General features: G+C 38.8%; 2 protein-coding genes across 2 annotated transcripts; one reads left to right on the forward strand and one right to left on the reverse strand.

Moving 5' to 3' along the window:
* The first annotated feature begins 1,317 nt into the window (after window positions 1-1,317).
* Window positions 1,318-3,312, forward strand: mixl1 (Mix paired-like homeobox). Its single transcript, XM_017692540.2, has 4 exons — window positions 1,318-1,351; window positions 1,487-1,783; window positions 2,192-2,412; window positions 2,593-3,312. The coding sequence occupies exons 1-4, from the start codon at window positions 1,330-1,332 to the stop codon at window positions 3,244-3,246; spliced, it is 1,194 nt and encodes a 397-aa protein (XP_017548029.1). The 5' UTR covers window positions 1,318-1,329; the 3' UTR covers window positions 3,247-3,312.
* lin9 (lin-9 DREAM MuvB core complex component) lies at window positions 3,203-18,063 on the reverse strand. The gene is made up of 15 exons (XM_017692539.2): window positions 17,995-18,063; window positions 14,429-14,461; window positions 14,064-14,155; window positions 11,954-12,058; window positions 11,439-11,569; window positions 11,207-11,332; window positions 10,934-11,091; window positions 8,764-8,897; window positions 8,461-8,586; window positions 8,207-8,308; window positions 8,048-8,128; window positions 7,062-7,187; window positions 6,693-6,875; window positions 5,458-5,555; window positions 3,203-4,428 (listed from the first exon to the last, which is right to left on the reverse strand). Exons 1-15 carry the CDS (start codon window positions 18,023-18,025, stop codon window positions 4,323-4,325), a joined length of 1,632 nt encoding a protein of 543 aa, XP_017548028.1. The 5' UTR covers window positions 18,026-18,063; the 3' UTR covers window positions 3,203-4,322.
* Between the last annotated feature and the right edge of the window lie 1,199 nt (window positions 18,064-19,262).

The raw sequence follows: 19,262 nt of genomic DNA on the forward strand, positions 1-19,262 counted from the left end.
CTGTCAAGAGGATACAGGAGAAGTGAGACAGGAAGATGCTGAAGTCTTGAAAAAACACCTAAATATTCAAGAAATTTAAAAAAAAAAGATGTGAAAGATATAAACAGGTAGACAGACAGACAGACACATACATGCATATATACTTTGAGCCCCATTTCCCAAATGTGACGCCAGCAACATTTTAAAAGGTATGGACAGGGCAACAAAAGACTTGTGTAAAAAAAAAACACTTTGTGAAACATCTCACAACTATTTACGTTTATTGGTGACAGGTCAGTAACATTTACATTTACAGCATTTAGCAGACACTCTTATCCAGAGCGACTTACAAGAAGTGCTTTGTCACTCTAGAGAAAGTATCTTTACTAGTTACCAATAGCTTAGAGAAAAAGACAGTCCTGAGCTCAGATACTGCTAGAAACAAATGTCACTGCAGACACAAAGAGAATAAGAAACAGAGTTGAACGCAGAACTCTGTGCCATTCAATGCAATACAATAACAATAAGATACAATACAGTAAACTACAATACAGAGTGCAGTACAATAAAATAAGTGCAGCTTATAATACAATGATTGGATATAAAGAGTATCCTTGAAAGGCTGAGTCTTTCAGAAGTAAATATGAGGAGGGACTAATGCTGATATAGACTGTGCGGGCAAACTGTGCAATAATTCAAGAACATTACTCAACAAAAAAATGTATTTTGATATCTACAGTACATAACATTAAAAGATTCAGAGAATATAAAGTAATCTCTGTATGCAAGGGACAAGCATGGCCAAAAACCAGTATTGGATGGCTTTGATCTTCAGGCCCTCAGGTGGCACTGCATTAAAAACAGACAAGATTCTGTAGTACAAATCACTGCATGAGCTCAGGAACACTTCTGAAAACCACTGTTTGTGAACACAGTTTGTCACAGTATCCACCAACACAAGTTAAAATTTTGTCATGCAAAGAAGAAACCATATATAGACGGACAGACGGACGGACAGACAGACAGACAGATAGAAAGACAGACAGACATAGATGACAGACAGACAGACAGACAGACAGACAGACAGACAGATAGATAGATAGATAGATAGATAGATAGATAGATAGATAGATTCGGATTACTCCTTTGCATCTATGTATGAGTAAAAGTAGAGATAAGAAAGAAATACACAATTACACATACTGAATTTCCATAGCATGAATCTACATCTGGACACAAACGTGACAAAGTGTTAAAATTGTGGATAAAATTATTATGAAATCATCTAAAATGCTTTTCCTCCACAAACTGCAGTAGGAGCTGCCTGAGCAGGCAACGCCCGTAGGTGCCATGCTGTCAATGGACTCAGGATGTGAGTAGCCCACAGATTTTATCTCAACCAAAGACGTAAATGTTTTTTCAGCTGATGTGTATTCGAGGAGGGGATTCCATTACAGTCACATATGAACCTGTAGGCTCCTGGTGGATGCCACATTCACACCTACAGCCTATCAGCCGCGCAGAACAATGAGCTCTGAGGCCATGGCCTGCTGCCGGTGCGGTGCTAGCCGCAGTTTATCACACTTCTCGAAACACTTTGATCACCTGCCTGCAAATGGCTGGGAGGACTGGTATAAATGCGGCCGTCTGCACGGACAGCTCACTCGTTCAGTCGCAGCTGAGCTGGAATATAGACAGATGGCCATGCCGACCGTACACGGTAAACTCCTGCCCGGAGACTTCGCTCAGTTCCAGCCGTTTCCATCCGGAGCCCTCGAGAGGAGCACCAGCGCTCAGCTCACAGGTGGGTGACGCCAGCTGCTCTCATGTGGATGTTAACAGCGAGATTACAGGGACATGGCAGAGTTTATACATTCACAAAGCTCAAGTTTCAGAGACTTAAAAAATACTTTTATTTCAATCAAATAAAATTTAGCAATGCAATAACAAGGCAAAATCTTTAGATGTTGTGCTAGAAATACCCATAATTCAGTAACCTGAGGATGTGATGGAACTTTGAACCTGAAGCTGGTTGCAGCTCCATGCACTTTGGAAGCCTATGGGAATTCATTTTTGTAGCTCTCTCTCTATATATATACATATATCAAAAACTAAAGATCTTAGTTTTCAATTCATGTATATTTCTCTGTGGAAAATATTTTTTCTTATATATTCTATTATTATAGAAACTCACTGTGACTTTTCTCCCCAGACTACAGCCTGCAGGACAGTGTGAGGCAGGTAAAGCCCAGCAGGCAGATAGAACCCAGAGTGGACAGCATGGCCCTGCTGACACACCGCAGAAAGAGAACCAACTTCACTCAGCAGCAGATCGAAGTTCTGGAGAAAGTATATTCTGACACCAAATATCCTGATATTTACTTAAGGGAGAGACTGGAAGCTTTGACTGGTTTACCAGAATCTAGAATTCAGGTGAGAATTTTTGTATTACTGGTTTATTTTGTGTTTAAAAAAAAAAACATTACTAGTATCCCCACATAATTATAACAGACAATTTAGCCAAATGATTCCTTAAGTCTACAATAGTATTGATAAGGAGAGGATTAGGTATTAATCAATTCATAACTTTTTTTTTTCCTCCTTTCCAAAAAGGTGTGGTTTCAGAACAGACGTGCCAAGTCCAGACGGCAGGTAGGAATGCCCATTCCCATGAAGCCCAGAGGAAACAGCCAGAATGCGACCAAAGTGCCTACATCCTCTTTCCCGGTGTTACAAACCCAGCCTGATCTTCAGCAGATGGCCAGCTTTGCCCTGAGGGACTCCTTCACCCAACCAATGATCAGCGCAGAGCAGAGGCACTGCAGGGCTGCAGATCACAGTTATGACTCAACCGCCATATCAGGGCTATTTGGTACAACTGAAGATACAATCAAAACAGACCATACCAAGCAAGACATGGCACCCTGCAGCAGCCTCTATCAGTTTCACAGGGCAGTCGGACACGTACCGGCTCAAAACAAACTGGAATCTGCACCTAAACACGTGTTGGTGGACTATGACAATTTCCCTCCGAACAGGACCATCGGCCCCGACATGAAAGTGGTCATTCCTCCCATTCCAACACAGATGAACTTCCGCAGGTCATCACCCAAACAGCTCACCTGTCCAGTCCAGCACATGCCAATCAGAATGCAGCAGGAAAGCTTTGGTCATTTTTCACCAATTCGCAGTGATGCAGGAGAGTTCTCAGATTCTGACTCTGACTGGGAGAAGGAGGCCATGGCTAGCTTTGCTGGTTTTATGTAGTAGCTTACAGTTAATACTAGGACTGTTGTCACACACTGTCCCACCACCACAATGAGTCATAGACAATGATAAACACACACCAAAAAAAATCAGATTTGGAATCAATTATTTATTTTATATTTAAATAGTTGCACTGTATCACTGTTGGAAAAAAATATATATAATAAAAGAATTCAAATGTACATGAAAAGTCTTCGCCTCACTACAAAAATGCAGGAAAACTATTTTCTGCATCTGACATTTAATAGAAATTAACAAAATGTATATACACATTTGCAGTTTACAGTTACCAGTTACCCTTAAAACAACTGGTGAAAATTACCTTAAAGCAAAAATCAACACCTAAATGAACATACACCAGTGATGTATTGGTAATTACTCTGCAGATGGGGAGGGTTTAGCCATGTGGAGACAATCTGATGGGTGCCACCCATATAGCTGTCTATAACGGTATGCTGGGTCTTTCATAAATCAAATCTGGTTCTTTACAAAAATATTTAAAGTAGTTATAAAACATCCACATTGACACATACACAGCCAATGCATCAACAATGTGAGTAAACTGTACAAGTATCTACAATGTACATTTCAAAAATGGACAGTGCGGTCATCTCTGTGGGGAGCAATCAAAAGTGTAGAGGTTGCAAATCAAGTTCCCTTTTTCCAAGGGAGCTTAAAAATTTTTTATATAAGCATTTCAGCTTCAAAACCATGGAACTGCAACTGGGAGGAATATATTATGCTAAAATCCCTACAGGAACAAGCCATAAAAATAAAACGCCTACAATACGGCAAGATTAACAGTGAATGAACATACTGGCTGATCAGTAAAATGACTACTTCTCACTTCTGCTATTTAATAGGCTGCTCCACTGCTCAAATATATCTGCTTGTTTAAGACAGAGAGGGGAAAGACAACTACTATTTGACACATCACCTGCTCAAGGTTTCATTCAGTGAACATATGAGCTTATTTTCCTAAATATGTCAAAGAAAATGTGCACAAAAAGTAGCTGTGGGCACAGAGATGGCTCGGAGTCCATGTTTTGAGGGGTTTTATATGGTCTCTGTTTCAGTCACGTTCTGTTGGTGTTGTTGGCAGAGAAAGCATGGAGGTTACCCAGCTGGCTCAGGCCACTCTGGATGTGTGCTACATGGATCTCCACATTGTCCTGGAAACAGCTGGATGAGGCAGGGACAGAACAACAAAATGAGCCATAAGGCCTGGGCAAGAGAGTATGTCCAACAACTTTACATCAAATGGTCACCATATCAACCACATCTGACCTATGAATAATGTGCCTCAGTTAGCCTTTATTTCAAAGTTGGCCAACTCATGAGACTGGCATGACAATATCTTGAGAGAAGTTGACTTCATTATAAATATATTTTTTTAACTGGCACAAATGCAGTCATACTGAACAGCAAACCAAATAGCCATCTTCTACATGTTTATTTAATGTGACAGGTGAAGAGATGGCCATAATTCCACATAAAATGAAAAGCCTTTACTGCAATTTCAAACAAAACACAATGAATGTTAGTAAGATATTCAAACTTTTAGTATATGACTATCGCATGCCAAGTTTTATTGCAACTGAATAGGCTATTCCACCATTCATTCATTCGGTGGTTGGTGTAGTGTAGTGGTTAACACTTCTGCCTTCTACGCTGTAGACTAGGGTTCAATCCCCCACCTGGGTAAGCACCCTACACTATACCAATAAGATTCCTTGGGCAAGATTCCTAACACTACTTTTGCCTACTTGTGTAAAATGATCAAATTGTAAGTCACTCTGGATAAGAGCATCAGCCAAATGCCATAAATGTAAATTCAAGAATATATTAAGACAGTAAGGGGGGAGGGGATCTGAAACAATGCCCTACACCAGATTTCAGTCAGTGAACATATACATTTACTTTCTTTAATATGTTAGAGAATGTGTATAAAAAGTAGTTGTGGGCACAGAAATGGCTTGGAGTATCTGGGTCAGTCGCTTCTGTGTAAGACTGTAGCAATGTCTGTATTCGGACAAGTTGAGTAGCAAGGTAATTTCGTTGTTGAATGAGGCATCACATTAACAGCACAGGACAATGATCTGTGAATCATTCATACTAGCGTATAATTAACATCAGGTTCCACAGCTGTGACACAAACCCTGTCAAAGTTGGCAGGTCTGCTAAAGATAAGCAGAAACAAGTATGTCTTACCTGAGATTGGAACTATCTATCGAACTCTTTATGTCGTTCAGGGAATCCGTTAACGACTTAAACTCGAATGAATTCAGGTCACCACCTTCTGCCAAGCACTGCAACGACAAACAAACCACAAAAACGAGGAGTCAAAGACATGTCACAGCATCACAACAAGTTTTCTACTTGGCTGTATGTGAGTGCAAGCAACTATGTTTACATGTACACAATAGTCTTCTGTCTTTAAAATGAAAAAAGGGACCAAACCAAGACGTTTACACGAGATATGTGAAAGACTAGCAGATTTCTAGTTCTGTACACCAGCAACTGGGGCTGAACAATTAATATATTTTATATTGAAATCACAATTTGAAAAGAGTGCAATTATCAAATAAGATCTGTTATGTAGCTGGGATATATCCTACACTGTTCAATGTTGTCTTAAGTTTTAAGTGGTTATATTTAAGCTAATAACGCAGAGCTTGTGAAGTGATAGTCTGGCACACTGAGCGTTCACACCGCAAATACAGAAAACTGTTGCATTTGAACTCCATTCATATTACTGGTTAGAAAACTGCTGTTACATAACAAGAAACACTCCTCATGACACATGCAAGCTTATACAACTATGAATTTCCCACCTTCGACTTTTACATCTCAGGGTGTCTATTTCTGTCATGTTTAACTAAGCAGTACCCTGAGGAGAATCATAGTATTTACATATTTAAAATATTTCACCAAACTTTATTTTATACAAACTGCTTATCACACATTTCGCACTGAGCATTTTTTCTTCTTGTCTGGTAATTTCAAATGCTCTCAGGCACCTTCTTGCCACAGCTCGCATTGATGTGCTATTCTGGATGAGCTGCAATACCTGAGCCACTTGTGTGGGTTGTAGAGTCCGAGAGCCAGAAAGCATAGGTACTGAGAAGTGGTCTGTGGTCCCCACCTGCAGAACCACTCCTTTATTGAGTGTGTCTTGCTAATTGCCAATAATTTCCACCTGTTGTCTATTCCATTTGCACAACAGCATGTGAAATTGATTGTCAATCAGTGTTGCTTCCTAAGTGGACAGTTTGATTTCACAGAAGTTTGATTTACTTGGAGTTATATTGTGTTGTTTAAGTGTTCTCTTTTTTTTTTGAGCAGTGTATATTACTTATCCAAATGAATACTCAAGTAGGTCCTAAATCATCATTTTAGATAAAATACTGAGCCACTGGTGTGAATTTAAGTGTTTAATGCCTCACCCTGATCTGCAGCAGGAGGGCAGTGAGGCGAGAAACGAGCTGAGTAAGGCTGGGGCTCTGGACACGCTGTTCCCCATCAGGCAATGCGTTGGACAATCTCATCACATCCTGAGCTTCCTCCTCACAGCGTCTCCGCAGCTCACTGGGCTGATCTGCAGGCTGCATGCCTTGGTCTGGGGCCAGCTATCGAAAAAAAAGGGTGAGGAGTTACACAGACAAGTCCTAAAACAGAGACTGATGAGTGAGTGAACTGTGGCTTCCTATAGAAGCCAAGTAAACATCACAGAATGCCAAGTTAAACTTTGAATAGAGATCATGTAACATTTCCATGAGAGTAAGGCCATATGTTTCTCAGTGAGGCTCATTTACCTCATAACAGAACTGCTGAACCTCATGCAGGACTTTGTTTAGGTCTTTATTAAGCTGCTCCAGGTCCAGTACTGTGGTAGCATACCTCTTCTGAAAGTCTAACCCAATCTGCATGGAGTAGGACTTCTGCAGAGGAACGAAAGTTCAGACATGTTAAATAAAAGGGCTTATATGACCACACTAGTAAATTAGGAAAGCTGTCCGAGGATGTACAGTGCAAACGTTAAAAAAAAAAAAAAAGCATCTAATGTAATTGGTTAAAAATATTTATTTTCTTCTGAGCTCGATAGAAGAAGAGAGACTTTATTCCAGAGTTCTGACCACTCCAAGCCATCGGCATAGGTTGTTAAATTCCTTCACCAGCACACTTGATTTAACTTAATAAAGTACTGCTTGTCAAGATCAGGTATTGGATGATTACTACAATTAAAAGTAATAAAATAATTCTCTGAGGAGAGGTTTGTAAAACAAAATCAGACATATTTCAAAGTAACACTTTTTTATTAAGTCTATGAATGGAATGAATTAATGTTAAATTGATTGAATTAATGATGTTCATATTTATTAAACTAGTGTTTATCTGAGCAAATAAACATTTATTGTCCAGACAATTTTCTGAATTTTCACAGGTTACTTAAATTTTATCATGACATTCTGATGAAATCTGAGACTAAACTACAGGGGTAACTACTGTGAAATTACTCCATATTATGCCCTTAAAGAAGGCACCAGCTACAGATCCCGAGTGTATATTTGCTAATGTCTTCAATTAGAGATGTTTTATGTTTATTTTGTTTATGTTCCTAAAGTCAATCCAATTGATCAGGTATACAGAGTATCAAGACAACACAAAACTGAGCTACAGGGGGAAAAAAAAGGCACAGAAATTTCTCACGCAGAGGAGGAGCTTGGCGAACAGTGAATGACAAAAAATGCAATCAGTCCATCAATACCCTCCAAATGACAATTTTATGAGGAAAACATACCAGTTTTTCAGCTTCGGTATTCATCTCTTTTAGATGCTTTATGTGTTCCTTCTTTATCATGAGGATTTTGGACAATCGTGTCTGAAAGGAACAAACGTAAAATGAATTTGTGGGCTCAAGAAAGTTTACATAAAATATAAGTACTAAGCAGATACTCACCACCTGGACAAGAAATTTTACAGGAAACCCTCCCAGGGTGTCTCCATCACTTCCACTCATTTTACTCCTCCAAGGCGACTGACTGAACAGAGGATCATTGTCCTGCAGAAATACAGTGGAAAGAAACCATGATTCTTTTCTCATGTTAATTTAGAAGCCTCAATAAAATAAAAAATGTGTGGGTGTCAAAATATTATACTCCAGTGTGTTTAGTTGTTCATAAACTAAAGAGAGAATACATCTTTCCAGGTTACCATTAACATAGGTTGGGTTGACCCTGGATATGACCCACGTGGAGGAGTCAGAAAGTTCTGGAAGCGAGATGGACGTTGTTTCTGAGCAAAGGCAGATATTGGCATTGTTTCATGGGGCTCATTACTCTGTTAAAAAAACAAAAAGGGAGATAGAGAGAAAGGTGGTGAGAGAAAGAGAAAAAATGTTTAGGATTTTAGAGATAAAAGTGGAGAGAAAGAGAAAAAAAAAGGGTTTAGGATTTTAGGAATCAAAATCTGGCATGTAAAGCCAGTCAGAGACTACACTAAAACTGACAGGCTTACAAGCACTTCATAGTCTGGAACTGTATGTGTGCCAAGTCCACTTCTGTCAAAGGTAACGCGATACGTTGCTGCACTTGTATCCACTGCATCAATCTGTCCAGTAAACAGGCCATCATGGAGTCCCCGGAGTCGAGCTAGGGTACATAAATAAGTTCATAACTTTCAATGTGGCACATTTTAAAACCAGTTAAAATGATTTAACTATACTTTCAACAGGCAATGCAGTCTCTGCCCAAAAAACAAATCAAAATGGATATGAAACCTCTATAGTTATTATAATATATATAATATATAATTATATTATTATAATATAATATTATCCTGGGTTTACTGTATTACAGGGGAATGGCACCTTTTTAATCAAAATTTCTGCATCATTCAATGATGTGAAATTGTTCTCTGTAATGAAACTAAACTTCTTCTGGAATAGAGCACTGCATATCAAACCACTCTGAATGACTGTTTATCAACCTTTTCATGGAGATATTTTGACAAATTGGTGCAATTCCCCTTTAAATTATAGACATTCACATATGCATTCAATACATAATTTGACATTACATTGGCATTATCCTTGAACATTCATTCTGAACAATTTCTTTATTCTTTGAACAGAACATTCATTAAACATGTATTAAACAAAAAGCAAAAGCAAAGAAAAGATTTAATCTTTTACCACTTTTTTTTCCTATAAAAAAGTGCTATAATGCTTTCCTAACATACTGGTCAGATGGGGGAACTCGGGGGAATCATGAATGGTAGCTGGGGTAAAGAAAAAAAAAAAAAGATAATTTGGTAATATATATTTGAGAGTGTCTTTTCCTTAAAATCTCCTTGCTCATGGATATCCCACTATCTAAAACAGAGTGCCTGAGTAAAAGTGTGCACAGTGAGCAAAGAGTTTCTTACTATGCACAGCTGACGGACCAAACTTTATGTGCAGCAACAATAGGTGACTATTAGATATCTAATGTAATCAGATTTTTTGTTACATTAAAAAGAGGAACCAGATAAATGCAATATTGAAACAGTTTTATTTTTATTATTTGGATAAGAAAAGCAAGGAGGAGATTCTTGATGCCAGGAGAGATTTCTAAAGAAGTCCCTCTTCTCCCTATTTTTTTCTTGGAAAAAGTAAGATCTGCTGTGTTTGAAGATACTTGAATCAGCCATTTACCTGGTGTTCCATACTGCCAGATTCTACTGCAGCAAATTGATATGACCTGGCATTAAGTTCTCTTATTCTCGTTTTTTTTCTTGGAAAAAGTAAGATCTGCTGTGTTTGAAGATACTTGAATCAGCCATTTACCTGGTGTTCCATACTGCCAGATTCTACTGCAGCAAATTGATATGACCTGGCATTAAGTTCTCTTATTCTCGTTTGTGGCTGATGTTTGTGGACTAGACATAAAGCAAACCTCTGCATGCTAACAGTTGCAAAATGCAGAAAGAAAGTAAAGCACATTTCTGTGGGCTGCCAAAACTGCTGAAAACTAAGGATCTGGCTGGAAATTACAAATATCAACAAACAAGCACGACAACCATATGAAGAAGCCTTATGAAAAAATACCTGGCCTTTATCAGATAGTACACAAATGATGGCCAGTCACAGTTTTTGGAATGGCCTCCAATTATTATTATTATTATTATTATTATTATTACTACTACTACTGATGACAGGTCTCAAAACAAGATTTCTACCAGAATTAACTTTTGACTGGTACTATAAGCATGCATTCACTACAGACAAGCTATAGAGCTACTCTACCCTCTCTAGTAAAGTTGACCTTTGCAGCAAGTCAAAATAAGAAAGCTATTGAAGCTAGAACAAGGGGATTGAGGCCAAAATAGGCTGAGAACCACTGGTATGGTTAAAAAAAACTAACTTCAACACAAGAACTTAAATCCATCCGTTTTGAAGTCAATATTGAGGTTACCATCTGACTAACCAAACCAAAAGAACTAATCGTTACAAACAGCATCTACCTTCTAAATGGCATACAGCACTAGTGGACAAAGGACAGATTATTTATTGATGGGTAAATGCCAAAAATTCATACAGCACTGTTTAATGAAAAAGGCCCATCATGGATCTTTTAACACTGGGTGGTAGGTTTACACTCCATGTAAATGTTTCCCCAGTTAAAAGGTATAAACACTGCAAACTCACCAGTGACTTTAGTGCCAATGACTAATGGTAAAGGGATCTCATCTGGCAGATCTTTGCAATGTGATATGTCTGTGAGCTTTCTTTGTTGCAACAAACGCATCTTCTGCCTCTTCTGCTTCAAGGCTGTTCGCTCCTCAGCAAAAAATGCAGAGGAACACCTGGTAAACAAGTCAACGTCAAACAGGCAGATGGTTACAAAACAGCTAGTTATCTTGTTACTGTCACCATGACGAAAATGCACTACATAAATATTCTTGCAAAGCATCACTGAACCTTCTGGGTTTGCCCATTAGTCGTCGGATTGTTCCCCATTCCACCCTGGTCAGCTTTCTTGTTTTCAGATTAGGGAATGACTCCTTCAGGCACAAACAGAAGTCATTGTCTCCTTCAAATAACGGTCTACAAAAAAGTACAGCATGGTTAAAGCACACCCAAAAATTCCATCTCGGTTAATGGCTTTAATGTATTGCATACTTCGCACCCTCAAAACAGTGGCATGACTTACTTGTCGATATTAGAATAGAACCACTCATAGATGCACCATTTGTGAGCTTTGGGCAGTTTAAGCAGGTTTCGTAATCTTAATCCAATCTTCTGTGAAGCTCTTTTATCTGGTGTCGTGACATTTGCAAGTTTCTACGTGTGAGGGACAAAAAAAAAAAAATCAGTTTAAGTGTTTTTGTTGCATAAGCTGTTACATTGTATATCCAAAGTAATGCAGACACCTGTTCACCCCATGTTTCTTATAAAATCAAGTATATTTATAGGGAGTTTGCCCCTCTTCGCTGCAATAACAACCTCTACTCTTTTACAAAGGCTTTACAATAGATGTTGGAATATTGCTGGCAGGATTTTCGGTGGAAATTACACCGTTTGCATGTGCAACTGCATGCTGCTGTCAGCACTAGGTGTACCTTACAGGAGCTGAATTCACTAAATAGAAGAGGTGTCTGGATATTTTTGTACATCAATCTTTTTAAGTTGAGCAGGAGGAAGCAAAACCTTAACAGGTCTTCTTACCTGAGGCACAGTGGTGACTCTCTGGCTCCTCCTGGGGGATCTGGAGCTGAGCGGCCGCTCCTCCTCCTCAGAGGAAAAACGACTCCTCTTTGAGCTTCTTGTCGGCTAGGGATTCAGCCAGAGAGGACAAAAACCATCAATAAAAAGGACACGAGACACACATCATCTTTGCGAGATTACCCATGCATGTGTTATGATTCTGAACATACTCAGTCAATAATTTGAGTCTTTATTACTTTTACTGCACCATTATAAGCACTTGAAGCTTAAGCGAATTCAACAGAAACTGTGTGTGGAGGACAGGGTGTAACAAGCTCTCCATCCTGCATGTGAGGTTGCAACCACACCCCCTGCTTCACATTGTGGAGCCAAACTCTGCAACTACAATCAGGGACAGACATTAGCCTTCTTTCCACTGCAGGGCCGAACAGTTCTGGGTAGGAAGGTAATGGTTCCAATGGCTTTTCCACACGAACAAGGTTTGACACAAAACCATTAAATACAGGTGTTTTTTTCTGCATGGTTAGTTAACTGTAATTAGGAATGCTGCTATTTGCTGACTGGTTCTATGCTGGTTGCACAACAATCCATAAGTTCAGTATATGCACAGAGATACCAAATTTACCATTCAATAAAACATCAAAGCTTCAATCTAACATCAGTTTCCAACAGTTAACCAGCGCTGATAACCGAGAGAGTAGCTCATTAGCATTAGTCTACTAGCATGCTGCTAGCTCTGCCCACCACCTCCTCTTTCCTAGTTAACTTAGGACAGGTACAATTAGACTAATCGGTGCTCACTATGCACCTCTGGTTTCAGCCAACTGATGCTTAAACACCCACTTAGAGGGGGGAAAAACTCATGAGAGAGTGAATTCAAATTACTGGTGTTAAAGTGACACAAATATCAAGACTTTGATTAGTACCCTGTATTAGTGCTTTGAGTAGTACCCTGCTGGTTGACACTAATACTAGCACAGTTAACCAGCTACAGGTTCAACCCACTGCCGTACAGTTTCAGTTACTAATGCTCAAATAACGCCTCGTTCAGAGGATAAAGGATCTGAGAGCATGGCAAGAGGGACCATTTTTTGACATATGGAATCAAATGTGTTTTGTAGTGGGTAAAATGTATGTAGCTATTAAGGTGTTAGCAGTTAACCACTCGTCTGTGTAGCTTTTTTCAGTATTTCCTGATTCTGATTTATTCATTTGGCTCAACAGTGAAAAACTGCCTACTGTCTACTGCCCTGGGCCACTGTTTTTTTTTTTTTTGGCTATTTTTTTTTTTTAACAAACGAGACCAGTTGAATAATCATACCTTCACAAATACCCACCATTAATAACAAACTAACTTTTCCATGAGACTCATAACCTGTTTAGACATGGAACTACTTCCATAAAATCAGATTTTGCCAAAATTGACCAACTGTAATGTTGGCAATAAGATTACTGCTGCAACAGCTACTTGTGAAGGCAAGTAAAAGCTGTGCTGGAAAGAAAAAAAAAAGATAATGATAACTGTTCAGATCTGAGTGGAAGAGAGTATTGTTCTTCAGGCGCATGCGCTCTGAGAAAAATGTAATTCTTAACAGGGAGTAACTTGTTTAAAAAACTGCATGGCTGCAGCTTTCAAAAATAAATCACTATTTAATTAAACAAACAAATGATATTCGTTTGGAAATGATGTGGGACACTATATAAAATAAATAACAGTAGTTGACAGGTTTTTGGCACTGAAGCATACTTGTTACTTGTAAATAAAATGAATATGCAAAAATGATCTATGGCCACCAATTCTTAACTCTGGCTGTGAGTTATTGGCATTCAAGTAGTCAGTACAGGTGAGAAATTAGGAGAAAACATATCTAGAGTCAACAGCATACTGTAGCAAACCAGAATGTCATTTAACACCAGAACACTACACATACGTGTTCTGTAAACAAACGTCCTTTTTTTGAAGAAGAAAAAAAATCAAAATCACAGAAATACAGCTTAAGCAGTGGGTAAATAAATGTCCTTGTTTTATTCCTTCATTTTTATATATATATATATATATATATATATATATAAATAAATAAATAAAAAAAAAACTGAATGGGCTGCTCACCGTTTCCATAGACATGTAGCTGCTCCTTCCCCTGGTGTTCTGAGATTTTGGTAGGTTGTTTTTCTCATTTAAAGTGTTTGACAAACTTCCTTCTATAAACACAAATGCAGTGGCAAAGTAGTATCTTCATTTAAATTATGTCAGCTTCACCTTATCAATTTGTGAGTTTTTGGAATGTTTAGTCTAGCTGACTGCTAATAAATGCTCTAAAGGCTGCTCTATCAGCAAGGTGGCAAATACAGATTTTTGTATTTCTCTAAATTACAAGCATAAGAAACTCTGAACTGGTTCAACATAATACATTTAAAATCTCATACTGAGTGTGGTCTGGTCTGAAAAGCTCAATGAGAAAACTGAAGATTTACCTTTCAGACTGACAAGAGCTTTTGCAGAAGAGCCTGAAAATGAAGAGAGAAAAGAATTATATGTCTGTAGAAAAGCAAAACAGAACATAGTCATATGCAAATGTCAGGACACCCTATCCCCATCAAGTTATAGGTTTTGTAGATTTTTTTAAATGAAAATAAGTTAGATTGCACTTTATTTTTATGCTAATTTTAGTGTATAAATTCTATTTATTTGTTGAATTTAACATATTGGGAAAGATATGACAAACTATAAAATGTAGCATAACTTTCGCATGTCACATTGTACCCACACCCACATCCACCTGCCACTTTATTAGGTACACCTTGCTAGTAAAAGGTTGGACTCCCTTTTGCCTTCAGAACTGCCTTAATTCTTTGTGGCATACTTTCAACAAGGTGTTGCAAACATTCCTCAGAGATTTTGGTTGCCTTTCTATCATCTCGAACCAGTCTGCCCATTCTCCTCTGACCTCTCACATCAACAAGGCATTTTTGTCCACACATCTGCCGCTCACTGGATATTTCCTATTCCTATTTTTTCAGACCGTTCTCTGTAAACCCTAGAGATGGTTGTGCGTGAACATCCCAGTAGATCAGCAGTTTCTGAAATACTCAGACCAGCCCGTCTGGCACCAGCAACCACGCCACGTTCAAAGTCACTTAAATCACCTTTCTTCCCCATTCTGATGCTCGGTCTGCAGTTCAGCAAGTTGTCTTGACCACTGCTACATGCCTAAATGCATTAAGTTGTGGCCATGTAGTTGGCTGATCAGCTATTTGTGTTGTGTTAACAAGCAATTGTACCTAAGAAAGTGGCCAGTGAGTGTACACATAAGTGATTTTATGGATGTGTGTTTGTTTAACCATTTTCAAACCTCTCCTCAAGGAAGCCCAGTATTATATGTAGTTAAAAAGCAACTCCTGGTTTGACCAATCAGTGCTTCATTAAATTGTGCTCATGATGTAATTGATGATATTAACAAGTCTCTGTGGTGGCTGTGAAGGGGTCAAGGAAAAATATGGACTCTTTGTTACTTTCTTGTTACTTTTTATTGCTTTTATGTTTATTTGAATTATGAATATGACTTTATTCTAATGTATATTGTGATAAATTCACTGCTGATGTCAACTTAAAACATTTGCTTAGATGCCTAAAACTTTTGCACAGTACTGTATGTAAACAAAACAATGAGACATCTATTGGTCACATCTGGTCTCATCACATCATGATGACTTTACAGAAAATGCATACCTGCACTCTAGACCAAAAACAGATGTTTAGAGTTAGTGTCTGAATTTTAAATTATATCCAAGCATATCAATAAACAATATACCATTGACAGCTACCAAGTAGTTTCTAACTCACTGTATAAATGCGGTCACACAAACAGTTACACAGATTCTGTGCCGAGTTTAAAATCATAGCACTCACTTTATGCACAACACTAAACTAAAAGCCTCGTTAGCCTCACATTTATATACATTATTGATTTATCAGCACTGACAATTAATTTAAATAAAATCCTGCAGGTTAAATTATAAAACATTAATCTGTGCAGTATCAATATTGCAAACTTTAATTGTAAGTAAGATGGATTAATTCAACAGCAACAACCTTTCTGACGAATTCAGAGGCAGGCGTGCCATTTTCAGTCTACTAGGCAAACTATAGTCCATAATCCCATCAACGGAATTATTAATAGAGCACCAGTTAAGCACTCTGCTACCAAAACAGTTCAGTACCACTGATGGTTTTGTTACAGTATAATGCTGCACCACATCATCTATATCAGTATACCCTGACAGACAAACTGTGATACCGCTCTTCAGTTTCAGCCATATTATAAGCAACATATTTGGCACATAATGAGCATCACATCCATGATAATGCCCATAAAATAGAGGCATCCCAGGCACCAAGTTAGATTTTTATTTTTAAGTTTTTTTATTGTGTGTGTTAATGGTATCCAGGACCTGACAGTTCACAATCATAATACACGCCATCCAAATAAATATACATAACAGTTCCAAATAAATAGCAAATTCCCTTTCTGTTATTGCGCTCTCTGCCCTGTTAGGGTTTACAGTACTGTGTTTACAGGTTTCCTTTGGTGGGAGAAAAAAAGGCAAACATTCCAAAATATTCCAATCACAGGTCTTTTTTAGGTTTGAACATTTTTTAAACCCTGTAAATTCCCAGAAATATTAGCAATTTTCTAAAAACAACAGGGGTAAAATATAATTAAAATTTTTTTTTTTTTTTTTTATTGCCAACCACTATTACAGTCCAAATCCAAGACATCTAATCAATGGCTGCAGGAACACCAGTGTTAGAACTGAATTGCAGACAGTGAGTTACATCTCTAGGAACGTTGTAACATAAATGAACCCTCCAGAACGAGATCCTTGATGAGACAACGTTTTGGCCCAAGATGTCTTTTTAGTCCATTTATTTTAATCCATTCACGGAGGAGGAGTACATGCAGGGCGATGTGAGGCAAAACAGTCCCCAAAGAAAAGTTTCTTTTTCAGATTTTTCCCCCCTAAATCAGCAGATTTAAAAACTCGGACACACGTACGCTCACCGGTGGTTTGGATAGTAAATAAAAAGGCTGTATTTATGTTGGAAACACGGCGACATCCTGGCTCCTATCCCCACCACCACTGTACAAAAACCAAGTCTGAACTTTTTCTACAGCGAACCATTTTATAGCAAACCACTCCGCATGAATTTGTCCAGACAACATCGTAAAGACGAAATTATAAGCATTCTGAAAACTCCAAACCAAACCAAACCAGCTGACTCGTTTACAGACGAAACTCACCACAAGCGAGAAGCCGGGGCACGGATTTGTCAAAACAATGGCTAAATGAAACGCTGTACTTGGCAGTCCGGTATCTACAACCGCAACCCCGCGTATTTAAGTCACCTTAACCTCTGTAGCTACATGTTACCGATCCCCCTGATAAAGAGGTTTTCCCGTCTAACCAGAAAATAACCCAGCAGCTGTCACCGACAAGCGGAGATACAAACACCGAGCCGAAGCTGTCTTGTTCGAATTCCCCGTTCCACCTTAAACCGTGCTGCAGCTACATTCTGGCACCGTAGAATAGCGTAACTGCTGCACTATTTAAGGTGGAACGGGGCAATTACAATATAAGACAACTCCAGCCTCGTAACACTGAGCCGAGCCTCATTAAATGTGAACAACTCAAACCTTTGTGGACATGAGTTTACAGTTAAAGTCTTCAGCTTCACAGACAAATCAGCTGCACAGCCACTCAGCGACACGGTAAAAGGCAAAAGGTCCAGCTGAACAGTTTTATTTTTAGCCGATGCTAGTGGGGCTAGCGCTGGCTAACACCTAGCTGGTTAGCCACACAAAGCTAGCAGTGAGATTAAGTTTGCGTGTGAAACACGCAGTTACAACATACAAAAACCAAAGATTTAACTCTTATCACAGACGACAGGGCGCACACCGCCGTTTCGACAGCTACAGGAACCCTTATCGAGGAGCTCGGTGCTGTTTTGAGCCGAAGCCGAGCTCAGTTTTGTTACTCACTCTCGTCCAGCAGCTGCTCGAGCTCCGCCATCTTGAAGGAGCCGCGCCGCTTTTCAAAGCCGGAGTGACGCGAGGCATTCTGGGACAGAGACACAGAGAGGGCCGTTCAAACAGAGACACGACAGGGACCCCTAAAGACCACCATAGCTATTATACAGATGAAATCACGTCGTTATTTAATCAGTCAGCTTTACACAGAAACTCAGCCAACATTGCTTTTTGTTGGCTAACTTATCTCAACCTTTCCCAGCTACTTAGCTTCAGTTTTGAGCTAACGTTACATTCTTTTATTTACCTTCATTAAATGGGTCACAGCCCACACTGTATTTTACTGCGTGTGTGTGTAGAACAAGTCATTTAATTCAGGCTGTCATTGCAGCTCTTCATATATAGATCCTCATTTTTTAACAATGCTAAAAGTATTTCTACGATATGGGGCCTTCGACTGAATTCCATATACTCACCTTACAAAGCTGACTCTGCTCAGCCAACCCTTACTGACTTTAAAATACTCATTTCCCTCTATATTTAATCAGTTACATTAACTCAGAAAAAGACTGATACTTTTTAAGTATTTCAGATTGTGTTTGTAAATGTCGATGACCGCTGCCTTGCTGTGCAACACTATAAACAATGTAAAAACACAGAGTGTCTCAATACCAGTGGTGGTACCAAGGTAAATTTAATTTGTTACTGTACTTAAGTAGTTTTTTTCGTGTATCTGTACTGAAGTTTTTCCATTCTGGGCGACTTTTTACTTTCACGCCACTACATTTCAGTCAAATATCTTACTTTTTCCTCCACTACATTTTGAGAAATCTGTCGCTCCTCTTGGTTTCTGTGTGTATAAAACCGCGACATGTCAAAATTACTCTCATAGTACTCAATACTTAAGTACAGTTGAAGGCAAATACGTCTGTACTTTTACTCAAGCGGAGGTCTAAAGAGAGGAAGTTCTACTTTTACTGGATTAATATTTTATCTTGAGTATCTCTACTTTAACTCAAGCATATGAGTTGTGTACTTCATCCACTGCTGCTCAATACCCAATGCCAGCTCTGGGCGCTGGAGCAGAGGGACTGTAGTCTCTGGAGTGATGGAGCTCCATCTAATACCTTTCTGATAAGTTGTAGTGTCATGTGTGATCCAGAACTAATCATCCAGCATCAGTACCTGACCTCACTGATGGTCTTCTGGCTGAATGCAATCAAATTTGCACAGCAATGTTCCAACATCTACAGTAAAACCTCCCAAAAGAGCAGAGACTG

Source organism: Pygocentrus nattereri, chromosome 4 (assembly GCF_015220715.1).
Source record: "Pygocentrus nattereri isolate fPygNat1 chromosome 4, fPygNat1.pri, whole genome shotgun sequence".
Lineage (NCBI taxonomy): Eukaryota > Metazoa > Chordata > Actinopteri > Characiformes > Serrasalmidae > Pygocentrus > Pygocentrus nattereri.